Consider the following 22,163-nt stretch of genomic DNA (forward strand, 5'->3'; position numbering starts at 1 on the left):
GCCACTCGACCCTTTTTGAAGGTACCAGGGTCGTCAGGGACACATCAGGGTATACCCTGAGAACCTTGATGGCTCAAAATGTACATATTCTGAAAGCTCTTGACATGACCGCTCCAACGGTGAACAACGTTTTAAATTAATATTCAAATTTTGAAATTTTATAAATATTTTTTTAACAAAACCACTTTTTTGGGCATTTCAGGTCACTCCCTGAGCGCCCTGATGTCTTCCAAAGGGTAAAATTGCACATATTCTGAAAGTTCTCAATTTAAACATTCCAACGGTGGGCTGATCGTACAATTGAAACCAATACAGAGCCCGTCAGGTGTCGTTAAAGTGGCTGAAAAATGGAATTTTTCGATTGTGAAATCGATCGCTTGAAACGAAATCTGACGACTGGGTTCGATTTCATAACTCTTTTGATGATTTCATCTTATTTATTTTTTCATAACTTCCCTGAAATACAAAACAAATATTTTTATACCTTTGTTCCTTTGTATTTCAAAAACTGAAGGTTTCACCCCCCTGAAAATTTCTATCGGCATGTTACATTCACTCAGGGCAATATTTCATTCCATTCTTATGAAAATTAAATGAGATAATTCGAATTAAAAGAATAAAAAAGTTACTCGTCGTTTGTTATTGAAATGATTCGGCGTGGGAAGCAAGTAGTGCGGCTAATTCCAATTTGCATATTCTATTTACCGGTGAAATATTCACGAGAGAGCGCGCCACCGAGCTTAATTATTTCCATACTCGCTCGCTCTCTCGCCCGAACATCAAAAAGCAAATATTGCGCGCGGACCTTTTAATTAAAATTTAAAAATTGAATTATTGTTTTTCGGACGAGATCGAGAGGCAGCGTCGAATCAATTTATCAGATTTTATCGCGGAAACGGAAGACAAAGCGGCCGATTGATGTCGAGAGAGAGAGAAAGAGCCTTGATTGAATTGTCTGCTGCCGCGAGAGGGAAAAGCAATTATAATTGTCGGCGCGCGCGCACGCCGCCCTGCCCCAGCGGCTTAATTGATTCTTTTCAAACAAAAAGATCGCACCGACAGATAATCAGCAGAGAGAGAAAAAATATTGGCAAACCGATCCATTAATTATATTTTCCGTTTTTGCAACAGCACGAAATAAGACCCTTCGCAAATCAGATCCTGTTTATTATGTTGTGCGGATGAGAGAAATAATAATTTATTATTTCTTTTAAAAATGGGTCTTAAAATAAGGACAAATAGGCAGAAATTAAATCTGGGCTACAAAAAGCTTAAAAATTAAGATTTTTATAGTTAGTTTGAAGCTGCGCAGTAAACTTGTGCGCATCTTAAGCATGCGCAGTACATTCAGATCGCTTCTAAATATCACAGAGAAGCTGAAAATCATCACTGCGCATGCGTGACCCAAGTTAAAACCTTCTGCGCAGTCGCAATTCCCACCGGGAGCTGGGTATTGATCTGTGTTGGTTCTTTGCAGGTCAGAAGTCAAAATGGCGTCGAAACAATGGAGGCTTTCAACATTAATTTTGCTTAAATGAACTTTTTTATAACAATTGAATATAAACCCATTTTGAAGCTGCGCAGTAAACTTGTGCGCATCTGAAGCATGCGCAGTATGTTCAAATCGCTTCTTTAACTCTTTGAGAGGCTAAAACTCATCACTGCGCATGTGTGACTTAAATTAAAACCTTCTGCGCAGTCGTAATTCCCACCAGGGACCGGATTGCGATCTGTGTTGGTTTTCCCGCCGGTCAGAAGTCAAAATGGCGTCGAAATTAAAGGAGACAGTCCAGCGGCCAATCAGAAGCGTCGAAAAAGAGGCGTGCCGACCCAAGAATTTCTTTCCCGCGTATTTAGTTACATTTCCATTGGCCTGATGTGCCATCTAACGGTCGATTCACCAATTACTGGGCGAATCAGCTGTTAGAACAGAAATAACAACAAAAATATTTAACTTTCCCGCCGTACTCTACCGGCCCCCGGTGGCAGAAACTAGGAATTAATTAAATTTTAATGTTATTTAATTATTTTAAAATAATTTAGAATGAATTTCAAGTCTCATTTTTTGCTTATTGTTAAAAAAAGGAAGACAAATATTTATTTAGTATTTTTTTGAAATATTTTCTGTCGCAAAAGTTGTGCACCTCTATGCGCGTATTATTTACGGCCGCGGCTTTCAATTGGGGCGAGTGCAAATAACGTGTGCAGCAGAAAAAAGGGTGTGTTTGTGTGTGTTTTCTTTGTGGTGTGCGAGAGAGGCAAAAAGCAAAAGCATCGTTCATTACCTTTATGCGGAGGCAATAAAACCGAGAGCAAATATAATGCATTGTGCGCGCTGGCTGCGTGTTTCTTCGCAGGTATAGCCGCGGACAAAGCACAGCAACCCCTTTATTTTCCAATGTTTGGCACGCCGAAACGAAACGACGCGAAAGGCAGACAAAGAAACAAACAAAATACAAACATGTGTGTTTGCGCGGCTGTCAGCGCAGAAATGCTGTTTTTCTCCCCAAAAGCGAGCATCCTTTGTCAACGAGAAACAGGTGAACAAAAAATTGTTCTTGGTAAGGTGAAACCTGACTGTGAAGATGAAAAAGCAATAAATGTATCTGTGGAAGTTTGTCTCGCGCGTCTTGTGCGCCTCAAAATCGAGTTATCGCAACAAACCGAATTATCCCTCGCTTTCGATACCGCGCACACGCATCGCAAATTGGATTACCAGAAAAGCTAGCTCTTCTCTCCAACACAAAATTTATTAGATTCCATAAGAGATGGACATTTCCCAGAAATAATAAAAATAAATATCAGCCCTTTTTCACGTAAAAATAAATTGCCAAAACCACGAATTTTGGCGTAAAATAATAGGAATCGACGTGTTTTAAGGCGGCGAGGCGTATCTTGAAGTCAGAACTCGAATTTAACCCTGAAGGGAATTTAAAATAAAATTCAAACCAAAATCTTAAAAATGGGGGAAGATTTTGGGGGCGTGCAGGGGTTGTAATTAGGTTTAGCAGATGCAGAATTTTACGGCAAGTCTGAAAAACTTTGGTTTCTTGCTGTAGGACCCATAGAAACTGAGTTATGAATTTTTAAAGTCCATAAAACGCGATTTGTGACATTTCAAAATTATGGTTTTTTGGGCCCAGAAGGGGCCCTATGGGCCGGAATGGAATGATTTTGGCACCAATCGATGCCTCTTGGTGAGGCGCGTTCGCCCGTATTCGGTTTTCCAAAATCGGACCATTTTTCGAATTAATACGATTTTTTAAAGGGCCAAAATTTTGAAAAAGTAAAATTTAATTCTTATCTATAACTCTGACTTGAGATTTTAGGTCTTTTCCTGCTCCATATTTAATCAAAATTCGAGATTCTGTATTAATAAAATCCCCCAGCATCTAAAAAATTGGCGAAAGACCGCTACTTGACGTCATTCGAGCCGCGAGATCCGATTAACTCCATTTCAAATTGAAGGCGATTTTTCATTTGACCACATTTTCGCAGGCAGGCAGCAGGGCGCAGGGGTGTTATTAATTTTGCGCGCCGCTTAAGAAAAGCCTGGAGTGAAAAGAAAGGATAATCGCCTTACGCGACGCTCGCTCGACGGAGACAAATGGGCGCGGCTCAACAATTAATTAGGCTAATATAAATATTGTGGCTGCAACGACAGGCGCGACACGCAATTTGTTGTGCTCACCTCGTCCGTATTAAAAAATAAAAAATAAATTTAAACGCACGGCCTGGCTCGCGGGCCTCACGCTGCGTGACGAATTTCCTGGCTCGCTCGCACGGCTGCAGCGCTAAATCAAATATTTCGGTGGAATCAAGCAGCTGGAATTAATTTCCACTCTCGGATTTTTTTATTCCAAAACAGTGCATATATGGACGTGACTCAAACGTCTTCTTTGGCTTTTCCCTCGCTCTTCACCTCCAGACGCTCGAACTCGCTCGCGTGGCATTCAAACTCTTGCCGCTCTCTGAAAGAGGAGGAGAATTCTTAAAGGACCTATCAACTTGTAAAAATATCCGCCATTTTGTTACTGAAAATGAAGATAATTCCAATTTTTTTAAGGAAAATTACACTAAAATATAAAATATCGCATGTCTTTAAAGGAACAAAGCATCCACCATCTTGGAATTTTTTTACTGGCGGGAAAACTAACCGCCATCTTGGAATTTAATTTGTTTAACTGACGTCAGAAACATCCGCCATCTTGGAATTTAATTTCATTTGCTGGTGGTAAAACAATCCGCCATCTTGGAATATTTTATCGGCAGGAAAAAACCCGCCATCAAGGAGAATATTCTGCCATCTTGGAATATTTTTACAGGCGGGGAAAAACCACCATTACGGAATTTAATGTTTTTACTGGTGGGAGAACAATCCGCCATCTTAGATTTTTTGGCGGGAAAATTTAATTACCTCCTGCAACAGGGCTTCCAGCTGCCCGAGTAGCAGACGTAGACGGCGCAGGCGGCGGCCATGATGAACCCGACGACTAGCACCATCACTCCGGCGGCCACCATCCCTGGGAAGAGGGAATTCGCCTGGTTGTCGATCTTAGCTGCAATGTTAACGGTCCTTTAAACCCGTTCCATTTTTGGCGGGAAAACTCACATTCGAAGTCGAATTTTTGCTCCAGCTTGGACACCATGGCCGCCAGGTTCTCCTTGTGCCGGCACTCCCGAACCTCTGCGTCCCACCGGAAGAACCTTGGAAGCGTAATTTGAGACTTTAATGGGCGTGTTTGTCATATATTTAACTCGCGTACTTGTGACATTGGCAACGTTTGCCGAAGCCCGATTTCTGCTCTGAGCAAACCATGGGAAACATGGCGCACTGCATGTCGAAGAAGCAAGACTCTCCGTAGCTCCGAGCTGGAAAGGAATGAGGAATTTAGATTCAAGATGGCGGCTACCAGGTCTTTTTGAGCTTTTTGATATTAAAGGTTTGAATTAAATTTCATTTCCCCACCAATAAAATAAATAAATTCCAAGATGGTGGATAGTTCTCTCGCCAGTTAATGAAAATTAAATTTCAAGATGGCGGTCAGATTTCCCACCAGTATAAAATTAAATTCCAAGATAACGGAAAATTCTCACACCAATAGAAGAAATTAAAATCCAAGATGGCGGATAGATACCTGCCAGTAAAAAATTCAAAATGGCGGACTAGACCCGATCCTTTAAGATTTTAAAATCCGCCATTTTAATTACAAAATGGCCGACTCTTTAAAGATCCCTTTTAAGCATTTTTAAAACCCCCCTTTAAAACATTCCTTTACACCTTTTAACCCTAAAAAACCGACCTGGGAAGCAGTGCTTCTCGTTCCTGATGAATCCGGGGAGACATTTGCAGAAGCCATCGTCGCAAAGCTCGTTGAGCGCGAGGCACGGCCGCTCAGGGTCGCAGTCGAAGCCGAGCTCCTGCCCGCTGACCAGGGTGAGGGCCAGGGCGAGCAGCAACGCACCCTTGCAGGCCATGCCGACTGCCGCCACCGCAGCAGAGACTCGAGTGAGAGAGCGAGTGCAGCTGACCGAGGACAACACACAACAAAGCGGCCCAAAATAGATTGGTCGCTTGGCCCGCGATCAGAGGGACGCGAGCCAACATTTCGCGGCGGAAATGAAACACGCGATCAAATTTAAGCTTCTCTTAATTTTTAATCTGGGATCTTAAAGGATCCCTCGAGAACGCCATTTTGAAAAATTTGAAATTTCTTTATTTGGTTTTTAATTGTGCTTGATTAACAGAAAAACGGTTTTAGACCAGATTTGTGGCATTTTTATTGATTTTCACGACAAAATGGCGGAAAAAGTACAGGTGGCCTTTAAAGATTTTTAAAATTTATTGCAATACTCGACAAAACCTTTTAAAACTGTAAATAATTGATATTTGTTCTAAAAAAACTGACAAGCTATCACAATTATTAAAATTTCCACCCGGTTTTAGAAACCAAGCAAGATACTGCTTATCACAACTAAGTGCGAGTAATCACACTTCAGTGGCCTAATTTGAACAAGAGACGCATTTGATGCGATAACAGGCGTAAAAATAGATATATACTGCGTGCGTTGTTATCAGAACTGAAGGCCGCAGACGCGGTTGGCGGGCACGGCCTTATCTGCGAATTAAGAAAAACAATTAAATAAGAGGCCACGCGAGCCGGAACGGGAAAAAGCTAACCAATCATCTTGGGGTACGGCAGGTTCAGGTTGTCCATGATGTCCACGAACTCCTTCAGAGGCTTCGTCAGCCGCTCATTGAACTTTTTCTCCTCGCCAACGGTCGTCACGGTCAGACCTGAAAATTAGAAATTAAAAAAATGAAAAATTGCTCCGCTTGGGACCTTCGGGCACTTGTGAAATTGACCTAAAGACTCAAATATAGGCAACGGAGCCGGATTAACCGTAAAAAACCCTCAGGTCACGCGACCTGAGGAAGGTCGGTGAAGAGTTAGGGTAAAAATGTGCTTGAAATAAGTGATAAAGCATTAAAAACAGGCTTAGGAGCATATATCAGGTCGAGGTACCCTGAAAAAGGTCATCAGGGTAACGCAGAATAAAGCCCTGCCTGAGACCTGTCCAATGAGGGGTCGTGGTCGACGATCGGACGAACAGCCGAATTTTAACAAAAATAATACCATTTTGACCGGGAACATCGCGAAGTCGAAAAAACAGAAAAAAATTAATTTTAATTTTTCTATGGGCGCGAAAAATCTCAAAATCGGTTTCCAGACATGCGGTGGTCCTGCGCGTGAGATGGAGTCAATAAAACCCTTTAAATTCGCCCCGTTAGGAAAAAATCACGAATTTTCAATTTTCTATGTTGTACGTCCGGAAAAAATGCAAAAAACCAAGTTTTTTTTTCATAATTTTGATCGGTTCGGCTTGTATTTGGTGTCAAAATTATCCTTGCTAAATTTCGCGTCGATTGAGGAGTTATTGTTTAAAAGTTTTGGCCGGGATCGAAATTTTGCATGAAATATTTGACTTTTCCAAAAATTTGGCAGAAATTAGTTTTTTAAAATTCGAAAAATGTTCCGATTTTGACAAATTGCACACGGGCAGACGCGCCTCACCAAGGGGCGTCGATTGATACTTTAATCAGCGCCGTCAGGCCAATAGGGCCCAGAAAACAAAAATTTTGAAATGTTGCAATTTTTTTTCGACTTGTAAAAATTAATAACTCAGCTCCTATGGGTCGCAGAACAAAAAACCAAAGTTTTTTAGACTCGCCGTACAATTCCGCGTCCAATGAAATAAAAAATTGCACCCACCGGCCCCCTCAGCCACCGCCCCCTAAAATTTGCATTGTTTTTTAAGTGAAGGGTTTTAATTTTTTTTAATTTACCTATGGGCTGGATTCAGTTTTTGACTTAATATTACGCCTCCCCGCGATTAAACGCATCGATTGCTCGGGTTTTGCGCTGAAAATCGCAACTAATGCGAATTTTTTACATTGGAAGATAGGGAACGGATTCGGCCAAGGGGCCCAAGCGTGGCCCCTATTGGCCAGCTTTGGGTTTTTTTTAATAAATTAATTAAAAACCTTTGTAGTCGTGTGCCGGGTAGAGTTTGAATTCGTCTGGCAGCGAGAAGATTTTGGTGTGGACCGAGTGGAAGAGGGTGGCGGGACTGCCTTCCTGGAAGTCGGTGCGGCCGCAGCCTCGGATGAGCAGCGCGTCGCCGGTGAACGCCACGCCCTGCTCCTTGCACACGTACGTCACGCACCCTGGCACCCATAAATAAAGAAATCAGTTGCAAAGGCGGCCAATTTCAATGAAATCGCGCACCGTTGGTGTGTCCGGGCGTGGCGCGGCACTCGAGTTGGTGCCGTCCGAACTCGACGAGCTCGGCGTCACCCACGTGCACGTCGGCCTGCGCGCCGCTCGCCTTGGAAATGACGCTCCGACAGCCGGCAAGCAGCTCCTTCAGCTTTCCCGAGCCCGTCACGTGGTCGGCGTGCATGTGCGTGTTCACTGCAACCAGAAAATCCATTTAATCGGCCCGAATTCGCCTTTTATTCCAAGCCTTACTCGCGTATTTCAGGCTGAGCCCGAGTTGCGAGATGAGTTGCGCATCCCTTTCCGCCAGTTCCAGCACAGGGTCGATCAAAACGGCCTCTTTGCTGCCCAGGTCGGCCAGCAGGTACGTGTAGGTGCAGCTCTCCCGGTCGAACAGCTGCCACAATCGAAAAATTGGTCTCATTACAGTACAGAACCACGTTATTTAGGAATAGAAGAGATAAATTACAGATTAGGGCCAGGAAAAATCGTGAATTCCAGCGATATCTAAGTAAAAATTGGTAGAATTACAGATCAGGACCACTTTCACCAGGCGCCTCCCAACAAATAAAACGCTCTCTGCGGCCTTTTCGTCCTTCAGGACGCGGCAAAGGGTCCGTTGACAGACGGCTAGCCCTTTAAGAAAAGAATTTTCCGGATTTTCACCTGTCTGAAGAGGAAGTCGTCGGACAGAGGGATCGTCTTGGTGGCCATGGCTCTGGACGCAGTTGCAGTTGCAGACGGCAGGAGTCGGCCGACCACTCTCGTGACGCTCGACAGCATTTCCAGCGATTTATATAATGACTCGGTTGCGTGACGTCTCCGCTGCGCAGGATTAATAATTGAGGTGTCGAAACTCACGTAGGCATCGCGAAACCAGCGCGATCCGAATCAAAACAAAGCAAGCCGCTCGCGTCAAGGGCATCACAGCTGCTGCTAAGGGCGAGAGCCGACTGCGCCGCCATCTTAAGTGACGTCACAGGCGGCAGGAAGTGCGGAGCAGTGAATCAGACATGGCGGTCATGCTGGTCCTCGCACGAGAATTCTGGGAAAACCGATTTGTTGTTTGCTTCTGGTGAAGGAAAACCGGTTGTGGCTGGTCTTTACAGATTGCTTGCTTTAGTCAGTCTAAATAACCGATTATTTTAAATATGAGAATTCGCACTTATTTCGAAATTTTTACTGATTTATCAAATTATTTACCATTTTTAATAAAATAAATTTGCTATCATTCATAGATTTCTCATTATTGATGTAGACGGTAGAAGTTTTTCTTCCAAAAAGTACCGGTACAAGCTCGGTATTTTTTAACAAGCCCCGCCCCCGACGCGCTGTTCTTTTGCGCACACTGAGCAACAGGCGCCGCTTCACAATCAGCTCCCATAAGATTAGCATGGCAGCGCAAAGGGTCGGGTTTCAGGGTCCTGATGACCGGATCGGGTCCAAACGCGAGATTTGGCCTTGTTTTAGCTTCACCGTTGTGTTTAAATCGTAAAAACATAATAAATGGCCCAGGAGATCAGCGGCGCCTCTATTTACGCTGCTCATTTCGGTGCCGAGAGTGCAAAAGCAAACTTTTAAAAAAATCGCCATAATTCGCCTGCGAGCCGGAAACATCTCAAATTTGGTTCAACATCATATTACGTCAATTAGAAGATGATAGGGCAGTAATCGTGACCGAATTTAAAAAAGAAATAAAATAAATCGAAGAGGTAATTTTAATTTTTATGATTTTTATTTAATTTTGAATTTTATTCGAAAACAAAATGCAATATATTTAATTTGAATGAGAATACAAATTCTGAAATTGTTCGTACAAAAAATATTCTCGAGTTAGATCTCAGTGAATTGAATTGATTTGAAGATGCAAAGCTTGGTGTCAGCTGAAAACTTTTCCTTCAAGACGTCACGCAGTTTTTCATTGTGAAAAATATCAATGCTTTTGAAGGCTTCATAGGTAGCTTTCGAGTTGGTGCTTTGCACCAGATGATCAGTGAACTGTTGAGTCCTCAAGACGCAATCTTCTGTGGGAAATACCTTCAAATTGAAACATCCACCAGCAGGAACCAGAGCAGAGTGGTTGATGAAAATGGAACTATTAAATGCAAGTTTTTTGGGAACTTTCACTTCTTCACAGAGTAAATGTGGCGGATATTTGGAATGATTGCCGGTGATTGAGGTGATTTCCGAAATGCTTCCACATGAAAGTGATCTGAAAGTTTAAAAAATTTTAGCTCAGAGTTTTGATGATTATTTTGATTATTTTAGGGTTTGTTTGTCTCTGAAATGTTTGTCCCAAGTTCACTTAAAAAATCACAGAAATTGCAGGAATTTCTTGACATTCAGCAGCGGGGTCCAGATGTGCGATAAAATTGGTTCGCACTGCGCAGATCCAAGATGGCGTCTGAATGTGGGAAACAATTAATTGCCGTATGAGTGTCAAGAGTTTGTTTTTACGATCCAAAAGACACAATTAGTTAAGAGTAATGCAAATTATACTTCGCATTATTGACCAAAACTTATTTCACGTGACCGTTTTTTCGCGCCATGCTCCACCGGACGCCATCTGGACACCGCTGACATTCAGGACAATAAGGTTACATCAAATTTAATGTTAAGATATGTATAATTAAGAATATTTACTTCACACTCTGGGGGTGAGCTTCTTTGGTCAAGTCCAGGCTGTTGAAGATCTCAAAGCCAAAGATTCTGATACTTTTTTTGGGGCACAATGCAAGTAAAACCCAGCAGTGTTCAGAAGGGTCGTTCCAACTTTTTTCCCGTACACTAGAAGTGCATACCATGTATCTTCCAGTCAAGTAAATATCTCTGGTGCCAAGGGTTTGACTGCCTGGAACCAAAATCAACGTCTGCTTTCCGGTGATTTTTATATTTTCCGATCTCGGTTTAGAGATTGGACAGAGGCCAGACGCGAGCTGAGGCTTCTCTGCAGCCATCAGAGGGCTTTTCCAGGTCACAATGCTGGTCTTCTCCTCGAGAGTGAGCATGGGAAACACCTTGGCAAGGTCAGCAGAGTCAAGAGCCAGAACTCGAAGGCCAGGAAGACAGCATTGGCGAAAAACTTCTCTGTTGAGGACAAAAAAGATTCAGCTTTGAAATTTTTAATTAAAATATATCAACCTTTTTTGTTCTCTTTGAGTATGACGTAATGAAGAAGAGCTACCAGAAGTTCCGACTCAGACTCGACGTTCATCTCATCCAAATTGCAGAAAAGCTTCACTGCTTCCTCACTGGCATCGAGAAATTCCATCCTCTTCAAACAGACGTTCGCCTTTGAGCCTAGAAACTACACAATCGCATTCGTCAGAACCAATCAGGTAATCAACTTATTTGTACCTTCAGACACACGGAGGACACAGCTTCCACCATGATATGCTCGCTCAGCACTGCCCACACGTTGTCCACGCCGAGGAACTTGTCCTCGAGCAGTTTGGAGCACAGAGCAGCCAGGTCGTCAATCATGTATTCATCAGCGGCAGACGCCAGCTTAAGGCAGGTCTCCAGACTGTCCACTTCGGACACGAGCTGTCCACTCAGGTGAGTAAACCTGGAATTTTAAAGGGAAAATAAGAGCAGGCCAAAATTAGAGAGGTCTCTGTGGCTTATATTAAAAGCCTATGAAAATTATAATGATTAAAATTGTCTTACTCGACGATCAATTTGAAGACTCGAGGCTCAATGTTTTTCAACCTGAATTTTCCGTCACATTTCAGGGTCAAAGGGCTGTTGAAAAGGTTGGCGAAAAACGTGCTGCTCACAGTTAAATCAAACCTGACAGCCCGAATTTCCTACAATTTTTCGAATTCATTACATTGCGATGCTATTTAAAAAATAAATAATGATACTACCTCGGCCGTTTCGTCATTTTCGCCGACGAGAAAGACAACGTCCGTAAGGAGCCCCTCTTGCAGGGCCTTCAGCTTCTTGGAGGCCACTGTCACCAGATTCCCATCCGCCATAACGCTTGCTTCCTGTCAGCAGGCGAAGCAAAAAGGACAAAATTTGGAATTCTCATACACGGAATTGTCTGATAGTCGCTGGAGAAACATGCCGCGAATTCGAGTGAGAGGCCAGCTGTGTATTGTGTTATTGTGTTTTGGGCGGGTGATGCGGGGTGCGGGGATTCCAAAAATAACCGGTATTAGCAATTCAGTTATTTGAAATTCGAAAATTGACTCTTAAATCGATACTTTTAACTAATATATTGAAATATCTACTAATTAGAATCAAATTAAAGCGGAAATTTTCGTATAATTCTTCGCATGGGTCTAAACGGGAGATGTGATTCTCCCAAAAAGTACCGGTACAAGATCGGTGTTATTTAACAAGCTCCGCCCCCGACGCGTAGCTTTTTTGCATACTTTTTCGAGAAAGGACCAGTTTCACCGCCATGTTTTATCCACTCCTCCATACGTTCTAAAAAGCCTGTGACGTCATTCAAGATGGCGGTGAAGCTGATCTTTACTCTTAACTAGGCAAAATCTCCTGCTTAATCCTCGTCGCTGATTGGCTGACGCGCTTGCTTGGCTTGACAGAATATCGCGCGTGATTTAAACTTGTAGAAAAACCAGACAAACTGCTGAAAAATCGTGCTATTTATTTCTGTATTTCATAATCCTTGTCGGCAAATCGAACAGATTTGAAAATACAGCGAGTTTTGTCACCATATGTATGTTTCTCACCGTATTTGATCAAACCAACAGTTACATGGCATTCACCGTGTTTTACATGATAAAAAGCTTTCATGGTGGCTTCCTTGTTGATGCTCTTCAGGATGTCCTCAGAGAAGCGCAATCTTCTCAAGCGAGCAGTTCCCTTCAACCTTACCATGCAAACGAAGGTTGCGCCAGCAGGAACAAGAGTAGAGAGCTTGACAGAAGTGGAACTGCCGCATTCAGTTGCAAAGAATGCATCCTCCTCGACCTCTTGATTCAGTTCCACCCCTCCAGGACTTCTGACATAGCACCGAATTCCAAACAGACGTCGTGCAAATTGAGAGTCATCGCGAGTATCGCTGAAAACAAAAAAAAGTCCGTCACCTCTAGAGTGTCTTGGATTAATCAGTTACCGTTGGGCTCCTCCAAAAGCCTCGTTGTGGAAGTACAAATCGTTGAAGATTTGAATGCTCAAAATCTTCATGCTTGTCTTAGGCTGTAGAGTTAAAGTGTAAGTATCATAGGAAAAAGATGGTTTTTGGGCATCGAAGAAATGCTCGAAATACAGGTCAGAGTCTGCTGCCATTTTCAGGTAAATCTCTTTAGGGCTCAGGATGTGGCAGTCTGGAATCAAAGTGAGCGTTTGCTCGCCAACGATCACGATCTTTTCTGATCTCTCCTCTGAAATTGGGCAGAGACCAGGCGAAAGCTGCGGGGCTGCTCCGATCATCTTCGTCAAAGGACTCGTGCAGCTGACAATGCCGACTTTCTCTTCAGGAGTGAGAAAGTCTGCCACTCTAGCAAGGTCGACCGAGTCGAGGGCAAGAATTCGGAGGTCGCGCAGACAACATCGGCGGAACACGTCCCTGCAGGAATTATTTATGCGGAATTTGATTAAATAAATAATTAATTACCTTTGATCCTCCTTGCTTGATGCGTACCGAAGACACGCGTCCAAGAGTTCAGACTCGGAAGTAATGTCCATCTTTTCCAGAGTAAGGAAAAGCTTGATGGCCTCCTCGCTGGCATCAAGGAAGCTTCGGTGCTTCAAACACTCGCTTGTCTCCGAACGTAACAACTGAAATTTATATAAACAAATAATGTGTGTGCCATGCCATTTATTAAAAATGACTCACTTGCAGACAAGATGAGGCGATGCTCTCGACCAGGTGGTGCTTGCCGAGCACTGCCCACACGTTGTCCACGGCGAGGAACTTGTCCTCGAGCAGTTTGGAGCACAGAGCAGCCAGGTCGTCAATCAGGTACTCCTTGGCGGCAGACGCCAGCTTAAGGCAGGTCTCAAGACTGTCCACGTCGGACACGAGCTGTCCACTCAGGTGAGTAAACCTGGAATTTTAAAGGGAAAATAAGAGCAGGCCAAAATTAGAGAGGTCGCTGTGGCTTATATTAAAAGCCTATAAAAAATTATAATGATTAAAATTGTCTTACTCGACGATCAATTTGAAGACTCGAGGCTCGATGTTCTTCAACCTGAATTTTCCGTCACATTTCAGGGTCAGAGGGCAGTTGAAAAGGTTGGCGAAAAACGTGCTGCTCACAGTTAAATCAAACTTGACGGCCCGAATTTCCTACATTTTTTGAATTCATTATATTCCGATGTTATTTACAAGAAAAATAAATGATACTACCTCGGCCGTTTCATCATTTTCACCAACGAGGAAGACAACGTCCGTAAGGAGCCCCTCTTGCAGGGCCTTCAGCTTCTTGGAGGCCACTGTCACCAGATTCCCATCCGCCATAACGATTGCTTTCTTTCGGCAGGCGAAGCGAAAAGGACAAAATTCGGAATTCCCAAACACGAATCTGTCTCACAGACGCTGTTGACACTTGTCGCGTATGCTATTGCTATGCGAGTCAGACGAGTGAGTGAGAGACGAGAGACCGGCTTTGTTCTGTTCTGGGTAATCTGGGTAATGTGGTGATTCCCCATTTCTCAAGGAAGTAAAATAACCGGTATCAATAATTCAGGTATTTGAAATATGAAAATTTACGCTTATATTGATATATTGATACTTAAAACTGATTTATCATAATATTTGCAAATTTTAATCGAATTAAAATGAAAAATTTCAAATAATTCTTCGCATGGGTGTAAACGGTAGATGTGGTTTTCACAAAAAGTACCGGTACAAGCTCGGTTTAATTTAACAAGCCCCGCCCCCGACGCGTAGTTCTTCTGCTCATTGTCAGTAGACCCGTTGCGTTCGTAAAAAGGCCCTATTTTTATGATACCATTCAAAAGTTACGGATAATTGAGGCTTAATTAACCCCCGTGCCACTCGGCCCCTGGGACCCCAAGGAACCCTTCGCGAATATGAATTTTTGAGCTTCTTTGCCCACGACGTCCACGCCCACTTTAGAGTGTAAGGAAAGGAGAGTAGATACTAGCAGGCGTCAAAGGCATCAGAGCTGATACTCTACTACTCCTTAACTTACGCTGTAGTGCTAGAGTAGTCGTCGTGGGCAAAGAACTCCTCTCTCTAGAGTGTTGCTCGCTAGGGGGCCTAGAGAGATGGCGAATCTGATTGGTCGCCGGCCGCCGCGCTGCTTTGCTACAAAACACGACTTGACGCATGCGTGGTTTGTTACGTCAGCTAAAAAATTCATATTCGCGAAGGGTTCCTTGGGGTCCCAGGGGCCGAGTGGCACGGGAGTTAATTAAGCCTCAATTATCCGTAACTTTTGAATGGTATCATAAAAATAGGGCCTTTTTACGAACGCAACGGGTCTATTGAGCAACAGGTACCGCTTCACAATCCGCTCCCATAAAACTAGCATGGCAGCTCAAAGGGTCGGGTTTCAGGGTCCTGATGACCGGATCGGGTCCAAACGCGAGGTTTGGCCTTGTTTTAACTCCCTGGGTGTGATTCAATCGCAAAAACGGAAAGAGGAAGTCGGGTGGCACCCATGTGTCCATTTTCGCTGCTCCTTTTGCGCTGACAGAGAGAAAAGAGTTAAATTTTAAAAAATCGCCATGCGTTGAAAAGAGTGAAATGCAAAATCAAATCATTCTGTGGCGACTCTGCGCGCGTGAGAAGATAAGTGAACAGGATACGCATTTTTCCTGCTCGGCAGCAAAAAAAAAAAAATATGGCAATCTCATTTGACATACTCCTCATTTCCTCGGGGCTGAAATTAAACTACTGATATAGAAATACTGAGCGTTCATTCTCGGTCATTGCCAGAGCAGGCTTTTCCTTTTCTCGCGTCAATCCAGAAAAACTTTGTGAAACGTTCGCAAATTTCGTTGTAACTTGTCAAAAATACGCAAAATAATAAGTTTCGGTATTGAAATCATGCGAAATTTCCGTGATTATTTTGAATAAAATTAATCGAATTGAATTAGATATTAAAAGAGCTGACATAACTATTTTAAATTTCTTTTCCATTTTAGGGTTGAGTTTGAGCTACGAAACGAGCTATTTTTCTGTTTCTCTGCATTCTTAATCGTTTTTCTTATTGTTTTGTTTATAAATTATTATTTACTGCAAATCTTCTAACGAACATTTCCAGCGCCTTGCTCAGCCGGACGCGTACCCATGCTGCAATTAAAACAGAGAGCGCTGATTCTCCTCCTGGGCACGGCAAACTCTCTCTCTCTCTCTCTCTCTTTGATGAACAACACGATACACGGAATGCCCTCTATTGCACGCTGAAGCAGTTACATGATAAAATAATCAGAATAATCAGAAAATTAAAGAAGGCGTTGGCTTTTAAATTGCATCCCGCTTTCACTTTATTTGCTTTTTCGAGGGTGCCAATTTTCGGATGCATTTAAAAATGAGGAGAAGGACGAGTACTCGAGTCGACATTATTGAGTAAGATCATTTGGTAAGACTCGTTAGTGTTAGGTGAGAGGGAATTGTTCCTCTTATTGTGTCTCAGGATGAACAAACTGAAGAGGATCACGGTAAATACGACGGAGCAGTTATAAATGACGATAAACAGCTGATAATGGTGCAAATTTCCTGTCAGGATGGTGCTCTCCTGCACCTCGGTTGAGGCATTTTTCTCATCACGCGTTGAAGATTTTACTGTGGTCGGAATAGTCAAGCTGACAGGAGTAGTGTGATTTAATTCTGGGAGTTGCGAGCTGGGGGCGACGCTTTCTTCATTTATTTCGGTTGTTGTTTGAATTTGGATGGAGGTTTTGGCAGTTGTGGCCGGAATAGTCATGCTGGATCGTTTTGAGCTGGTAAGAGGCGTTGGTTTGGTCTTTGGGGAAATGGTAGTGGTGGTGGTGGTTGGAATGGTGGGCGTAACTGAAACAATTAAGAATCAGTCAGTTGCAGCGACTTTGGTCTCTTGTGTTTGTGCTCTTTGGTCTTAGAAAAAAATAGAATTTTCTTTTTGTTTTTGGAACTAAAAGTGTGGTCAGAGTAAATTTACCTGGGGAGACCTCGGAGATTGAATTTGCTCCGATTGCATCGTTCAAAAGCCTGCACCTTGGTTCTCTTTTGTCATCAAAAATCGTCATCCAAAAAGTTCCATTTTGGTCCAAGGCAAACGTAAACGACCGATAAGAATTCAGTGCAGCCACCTAAATAGTATTTTGTTTATTCTGTTCTCAAATGTTATCTCTGTACCTCATGAAAACGCTGCTCCAGAAATGGCTGAGAAGTGTTCCAAGAGGATACGTAATTCGTATTCCGAAAGGCGACATACATGGTCCCGTGGTTGTCCATCAGCATTCTATTTGGTTCTGCGGTCCACTTTCCGATTAGTTCCGGTTCTGCAGTTCGAGTTCCGCCGTTGCGAAGCGGGGCGACGGAAATTGAATAGAGCAGATTGCCGTAGAGGTATTCGCCAAGGTAGAGCTGTTCCTGATCCTTAGGGGACAGGGCCAAGGTAGTGGCCCTTATTCCTTGCGTGTTCACAATCCAAGATTTATTTCTTTCCAAACTAAACACGACTATGTTTTTAGGATGCCACCGCGAGATGTAGGCAAAGGTTCCGTTGGCAGTTTCGTCGAGCACCAAGTCGTGCATCCATTCGTGAAAAGGAAACCGATGGATGAGTTCGGTTTTATTATTTTTCAAGTCGAAAATCCAAAGTTCACTGGCATTGCATTCGGGGCTACCGTCATCGAGCACCCACAGCCTGCCAACCGAGTCCACTTCCAGGCCTCTAGCTTGTTTTATTTTGTTGCAGTCTCCCTTCCCCTGCGAAGAGAAGCTTGTATAAGCCAGGCAGCGTTCAAAGCCGTCAACAGATGGCGCCACAATACAGTCTCGTAATAAATTGAATTTTAATTCACTTCCGCTACGATTTCAGACTCAATCCTGCCAATGTGCTTTCTTCACTTAATTTGCTTTCTTTTGACGTGCTGAAAATCAAAATCAGCCCAGCCAGTCGCCGTAAAATCGTAAAAATATATATTTTTTATTTTAAAATCTGTTCCAACGTTTCTACGGAGAATGGCTGGACCGATTTAGGTTTTCAGCACGCCAAAAAAATGCAAGTTAAGTGAAGAATGCACATTGGCAGGATTGAGTCTGAAACCGCAGCGAAAAGGCCTTAAAATTAAATTTATTACGGAAGTATAAGGTGGCGCCATCTGTTGAGGGCTTCGAATACTTAACAGGTGAATTAACCACTGAGTTTTTGAATAAAATATTGTATTTGTGCTTTGAAGAAGAATAATATATTAATAATTGTTTGCTATACTCACTTTCGTGTCCCACGAAGGGAATGGGGTGAGTTTCGGGGGTGCGGAGGACGCACTGCTCGTCGGCAAGGACACCAAAGTCGCCGGAAGAATTTTACTGTAGCCAATATGCAGGCTGAGGAAGATCCTCGTTTCGTAGACAGCCATGTATGTAGGAAAAATATTCTTTGGTTCGCTATAAATATAATTTTAAATTCAAATGCGTGTCATGCTCACCTTGGAAGGCCATTCATCGGACCATTCGTAGACTTGGGTGAAGTTGGCGCCGTTGGCCAAGGATGAAAGGGGTAGAAAGAAAATGGCGATGAAGAATAAGGGAGTCATCTTCAAACTGCACACAAAAAGCATGAAAACAAAAATCGCAATTGAGAAAATTAAAAAAATGAGTGCTTTAATTTAATAAAAATTAGAGGATAATTAATTTTATTTATGAGCCGACCGCTAAAAAAACTCACCCGCTCGAGCCACACCCTAAGGAAGAAATCAAACCAAAGTTTAAAAGAAAGCTTATAATCTCTTTGGTATTTTATTTAATGTTTTCCTGGAGGTGTGCAAGAGATTGTGTCATCCCTGACGTCCTTTTATGTCTCTGAGAGAATAAAAATTGTCTAAAAATTATATGTTCTGCCGGTTTTTACGCCAAAAATAGTAAAAAATTATTCAATCATAATTCTTTTCAAGCAAAGATGATTATTGGTATAATTCTTTAATTTTTAGCAATTGAAACCGTGCGTCATCGATTTAAAAAAATACATATAAACTGTTATGGAGAAACTGCAATTTAATTTGAAGCCGGAAATTTTGTCAGTGCCTTCAGGTTTTTCGCAATAAATGAGGAAAACACATTTTTTAACTTACCGATTTTCATGTGTGAGAAGCGCGATGAGCAGCTCTTCTCTTGCGCTCGTCTGATCGGCGATTGTCGCTCCTTGTCCGCACAGACGGCGCCTCAACTCGCGCGTTTCGTCTTTCTCGCCGTTTTTGAAAACAGATCAAGTGTTGTTTTCCCAAATCCACCGCAATTATGCCAAGAGAGGGGTGAAAAAAGACGCCAAAAGCGTTTATGTATTCCTATATATAAAGTTCCACTCGTCATTTGTTCACAAAAACACAATTTATATTTTTAAGACTCGAGAACCCCGCGTAAATCTCGGTGTATTTTGTCAAAAATACGCAAAAAAGTGAAACTTTGAGGAGTTGCATATTTTTAGATATGAAATTATCTATTTTAGGAATAAAATCAATCGAATTTAAATGGATTCAAACATCTGATACATTAAAAACCGTCACAATTATTTAAAATTCCCTTTCTAAATTAAGGGTGAGATTGAGCTCCATTCTTGACTGACTTTTCTTATAGTTTTCGAAAGAAATTTGTATTCACTTTATTTTATAGAGGACTTGTGAGCTGCGGCAGTGCAGCACTTACATTCCCTTCGTCGGATCAGAGTGAATGCAGCTCTGCGTCCGCACACTCTCGCCTCTAGCTCTCTACTCTCGCGTTTCGTCTTTCTCGCGCGGATTTTGATAACATGCAGAGAGTCTGATTTTTTCCCATCTCCATTCTCGGTCTAGACAATTCAAAATTCAAGGCCAGAGCAAGAGAGCAGGCCTTCAATTTCTCTTTAATTCACAAAAACCTCGTAAATCTCTGTGTACTTACTGTCAAAAAATTTCTTAGACGAACAATTGCTCAGCTGATCACAAATTAAAAAAATTAGGAGTTGCGTTTTTCGGAAAATAATTATCTATTTTTTCCATGATTAATATATTGAGACGCGTTCAATCAAGTGATAAACTGACGCTCACTTCTGTAACAATGCCTCGTTATATTTTCCCAAAAAGGTTACCGGAATAATAAACATTACATACAGTAAAAGCATATTTTTAACATGTTTCTCGTAATTAGAAAAATAATTTTATTTGGAATTGAGGAGCTCAATAACATTAAAAATTCAAAAGAAATAAAATTAAACAGCCCCCACTCTTTTTAAAATGTATTAGCACTAGTGTAATAAATTAATAACATTTTATAGTCACAACTATTCGTTCCTTCATTGAATCGTTTCTATTTTTTGATCAGGCGAAATATGGAGCAACCTGGAACGAACACTGCAACTTGCGTCATTCCAATGGTTTGTATTCATAGCAAAAATAATCTGTATATTTATTTTTCTAAATTATTTAAACAGGAGTCCGAAGTTTCAAACGCTCCAGGATCGAAGCCAAGGCCTGAATCTTTGGAATTTGCCACGAAAATACCACTTACACTCGATCCCCTCGTTGTTGTGGTGAATTCTTATTAAACATAAATTGCCAATAAATGATTTTTTAACGTCATATATAGAAAAACTCGCAGCCTACAGTAAGCGAATTGGTTTTTAAAAAAATCCGTGTTCCCCTCCTCGTGTTGATAAGTACATTTCCAAAAATCCTATTCATACTTGATTGTAATTCAATTGTTGGTTATTTAGTCTGCTTGTTTTACAACGTCTTCGGCTTTCTGATCATCTACGTGTTCTACTACATCGAGTACAAGCACCTGAATCTATCTATTGTAGCTTCATTTATCGGCGTGATCATTTCTGATTTTCTTCTGTGGCCAATTGCAAGAAGCAACTTGTCCGACGAAAACTTTTCTATATTTCTTCATTCTGTTTTGTGCAGTAAGTGTTTTTTTGTCCAATAATTATTCTCTGCTCTAACGATAACACCCGTTAAATTATTTGTTTTTAGTTGGACTGGCGGGACTTCTGCTCAGCGTATTGGCATGGTGTGTCTACAAAATTAAAAATGCTATCCAACAATAGAACAATCCAAATAATAAAGGAAATAATGTATAATAGCATTTGCTTCAATAAAATAAAAATGTTTTGAAGTTTCTTTATTATCTGGAAAGAAACAAATGATATATATTACGTTCGCGCCTTTTTAATAAATATTCTGTGCTCGAATATAGGAGAATAGTATGCAAAATGCCGGACATCAGAGTAACGCAGGTTGCATAATCGCATCTTTATATATTTCATCTTTATATTATTGCAATTTTACTCTTCATTCCCCGTTTTGCTCTTCTTGATTTTCAGGAGGTGTGCAACAACCGAAGAGAAGTACAAACAAACCTAGAACAATATAGAATGCGAAGGTGATGCCCGTAACTGAAAATCAAGAACAACAAAATCAATTATAATACTGAATTCAGCTAAAAATTAATCTTACTAAACCAAAGGCTATTGAAGGTGTACATCCAAACAGCGTGGCTCATAACAAGAGAGAGAAAGCCCCAAAGCACGAAGGAAAGAGCGGAACCGACGAGCGTGCCGAGAAGCGCCGACCAAGAGCGGATCCAGATGAGAAAAATCCCTCCGGCAATGTTCCACGTAACACAGACTGAACAAAAACTATAATTAATATTTTTGTTACCTATATTGTTTATTCTCATACGTAAGAGCATGGTGTAGAAGTCTGAAAAGGCCAACGATGTTATGTCACGCAGTTCTTTAATGTCGCTATTTGTATTACGATGCTCCTATTCATTTTGGATTGATTAGTTAAAATTTTTTATTAGTTTGGTTAAAATCTTACTTTGGCTAATGTCTCCACGTCAAATTGGAGCGTTATCTTCGTGGCGTCCATCACATTCTGTCTCCTCCTTTCCAAATCGCGTTGCTCCTTTTTCGGATTGAATAATTTGAAAAATAATATGGTTAAAAACTTACTTTGGCCACATCAAGAGCAATCTTCGTAGTTTCCATCTTTTCCTGTGTCTTTCTTTCAAAATCAATGTAGAGACGCGTTCAATCAAGTGATATAAGCCGTCGCGCTCACTTCTATAACAATGACTCATTTATTTTCTCAGCGGTTAACGGAATAACAAATATTACATTCTTAAAAAAACATATTTTTCCTCTACATATGTTTTATCGTAATTCGAAACTTAATTTTTCTGACTTCGGGAAAACTTCAGATGAACTTTAACATTTAAAATTTAAACGGAAGGATAATTAAGAGCCCCCT

General features: G+C 41.7%; 4 protein-coding genes and 1 long non-coding RNA gene across 5 annotated transcripts; all 5 read right to left on the reverse strand.

Annotated features, from left to right (window-relative positions):
- Positions 1–3,831: 3,831 nt before the first annotated feature.
- LOC135936526 (uncharacterized) lies at positions 3,832–5,621 on the reverse strand. Its single transcript, XM_065479369.1, has 5 exons — positions 5,304–5,621; positions 4,767–4,872; positions 4,613–4,707; positions 4,418–4,559; positions 3,832–3,971 (listed from the first exon to the last, which is right to left on the reverse strand). The coding sequence occupies exons 1-5, from the start codon at positions 5,476–5,478 to the stop codon at positions 3,887–3,889; spliced, it is 603 nt and encodes a 200-aa protein (XP_065335441.1). The 5' UTR covers positions 5,479–5,621; the 3' UTR covers positions 3,832–3,886.
- A 135-nt stretch (positions 5,622–5,756) lies between these two features.
- Positions 5,757–8,705, reverse strand: LOC135936524 (persulfide dioxygenase ETHE1, mitochondrial-like). The gene is made up of 6 exons (XM_065479367.1): positions 8,448–8,705; positions 8,034–8,178; positions 7,791–7,976; positions 7,547–7,729; positions 6,182–6,298; positions 5,757–6,119 (listed from the first exon to the last, which is right to left on the reverse strand). Exons 1-6 carry the CDS (start codon positions 8,562–8,564, stop codon positions 6,076–6,078), a joined length of 792 nt encoding a protein of 263 aa, XP_065335439.1. The 5' UTR covers positions 8,565–8,705; the 3' UTR covers positions 5,757–6,075.
- Positions 8,706–8,894: 189 nt separating this feature from the next.
- Positions 8,895–11,893, reverse strand: LOC135936525 (kelch repeat and BTB domain-containing protein 8-like). Its single transcript, XM_065479368.1, has 6 exons — positions 11,651–11,893; positions 11,451–11,590; positions 11,139–11,349; positions 10,923–11,088; positions 10,425–10,868; positions 8,895–9,993 (listed from the first exon to the last, which is right to left on the reverse strand). The coding sequence occupies exons 1-5, from the start codon at positions 11,759–11,761 to the stop codon at positions 10,756–10,758; spliced, it is 741 nt and encodes a 246-aa protein (XP_065335440.1). The 5' UTR covers positions 11,762–11,893; the 3' UTR covers positions 8,895–9,993; positions 10,425–10,755.
- Positions 11,894–12,288: 395 nt separating this feature from the next.
- On the reverse strand, positions 12,289–14,595 carry LOC135936523 (uncharacterized). Its single transcript, XM_065479365.1, has 6 exons — positions 14,107–14,595; positions 13,907–14,046; positions 13,594–13,804; positions 13,372–13,535; positions 12,871–13,323; positions 12,289–12,816 (listed from the first exon to the last, which is right to left on the reverse strand). The coding sequence occupies exons 1-6, from the start codon at positions 14,215–14,217 to the stop codon at positions 12,399–12,401; spliced, it is 1,497 nt and encodes a 498-aa protein (XP_065335437.1). The 5' UTR covers positions 14,218–14,595; the 3' UTR covers positions 12,289–12,398.
- A 6,614-nt stretch (positions 14,596–21,209) lies between these two features.
- On the reverse strand, positions 21,210–21,885 carry LOC135935271 (uncharacterized). The gene is made up of 4 exons (XR_010574193.1): positions 21,732–21,885; positions 21,591–21,675; positions 21,366–21,536; positions 21,210–21,304 (listed from the first exon to the last, which is right to left on the reverse strand). It is a non-coding gene; the product is annotated as an uncharacterized LOC135935271 (long non-coding RNA).
- Positions 21,886–22,163: the final 278 nt, after the last annotated feature.

This window comes from Cloeon dipterum, chromosome 2 (assembly GCF_949628265.1).
Source record: "Cloeon dipterum chromosome 2, ieCloDipt1.1, whole genome shotgun sequence".
Classification (NCBI taxonomy): domain Eukaryota; kingdom Metazoa; phylum Arthropoda; class Insecta; order Ephemeroptera; family Baetidae; genus Cloeon; species Cloeon dipterum.

What these genes read in the sequence shown, in the direction of transcription:
- LOC135936526 (XM_065479369.1), bottom strand. Translation starts at nt 5,478, where the DNA reads ATGGCCTGCAAGGGTGCGTTGCTGCTCGCCCTGGCCCTCACCCTGGTC. An exon ending in GCAAAAATTCGACTTCGAAT is followed by an intron (nt 4,560 to 4,612) that starts GTGAGTTTTCCC and finishes TTAACATTGCAG; the next exon opens with CTAAGATCGACAACCAGGCG. An exon ending in TGGAAGCCCTGTTGCAGGAG is followed by an intron (nt 3,972 to 4,417) that starts GTAATTAAATTT and finishes CTCCTCTTTCAG; the next exon opens with AGAGCGGCAAGAGTTTGAAT.
- LOC135936524 (XM_065479367.1), bottom strand. Translation starts at nt 8,564, where the DNA reads ATGCTGTCGAGCGTCACGAGAGTGGTCGGCCGACTCCTGCCGTCTGCA. An exon ending in CACGCCCGGACACACCAACG is followed by an intron (nt 7,730 to 7,790) that starts GTGCGCGATTTC and finishes TATGGGTGCCAG; the next exon opens with GGTGCGTGACGTACGTGTGC. An exon ending in CCCGGCACACGACTACAAAG is followed by an intron (nt 6,299 to 7,546) that starts GTTTTTAATTAA and finishes TCTAATTTTCAG; the next exon opens with GTCTGACCGTGACGACCGTT.
- LOC135936525 (XM_065479368.1), bottom strand. Translation starts at nt 11,761, where the DNA reads ATGGCGGATGGGAATCTGGTGACAGTGGCCTCCAAGAAGCTGAAGGCC. An exon ending in AAAATGACGAAACGGCCGAG is followed by an intron (nt 11,591 to 11,650) that starts GTAGTATCATTA and finishes GAAAAATTGTAG; the next exon opens with GAAATTCGGGCTGTCAGGTT. An exon ending in GTCTTCAAATTGATCGTCGA is followed by an intron (nt 11,350 to 11,450) that starts GTAAGACAATTT and finishes TTAAAATTCCAG; the next exon opens with GTTTACTCACCTGAGTGGAC.
- LOC135936523 (XM_065479365.1), bottom strand. Translation starts at nt 14,217, where the DNA reads ATGGCGGATGGGAATCTGGTGACAGTGGCCTCCAAGAAGCTGAAGGCC. An exon ending in GTCTTCAAATTGATCGTCGA is followed by an intron (nt 13,805 to 13,906) that starts GTAAGACAATTT and finishes TTAAAATTCCAG; the next exon opens with GTTTACTCACCTGAGTGGAC. An exon ending in GCTTTTGGAGGAGCCCAACG is followed by an intron (nt 12,817 to 12,870) that starts GTAACTGATTAA and finishes TTTTGTTTTCAG; the next exon opens with CGATACTCGCGATGACTCTC.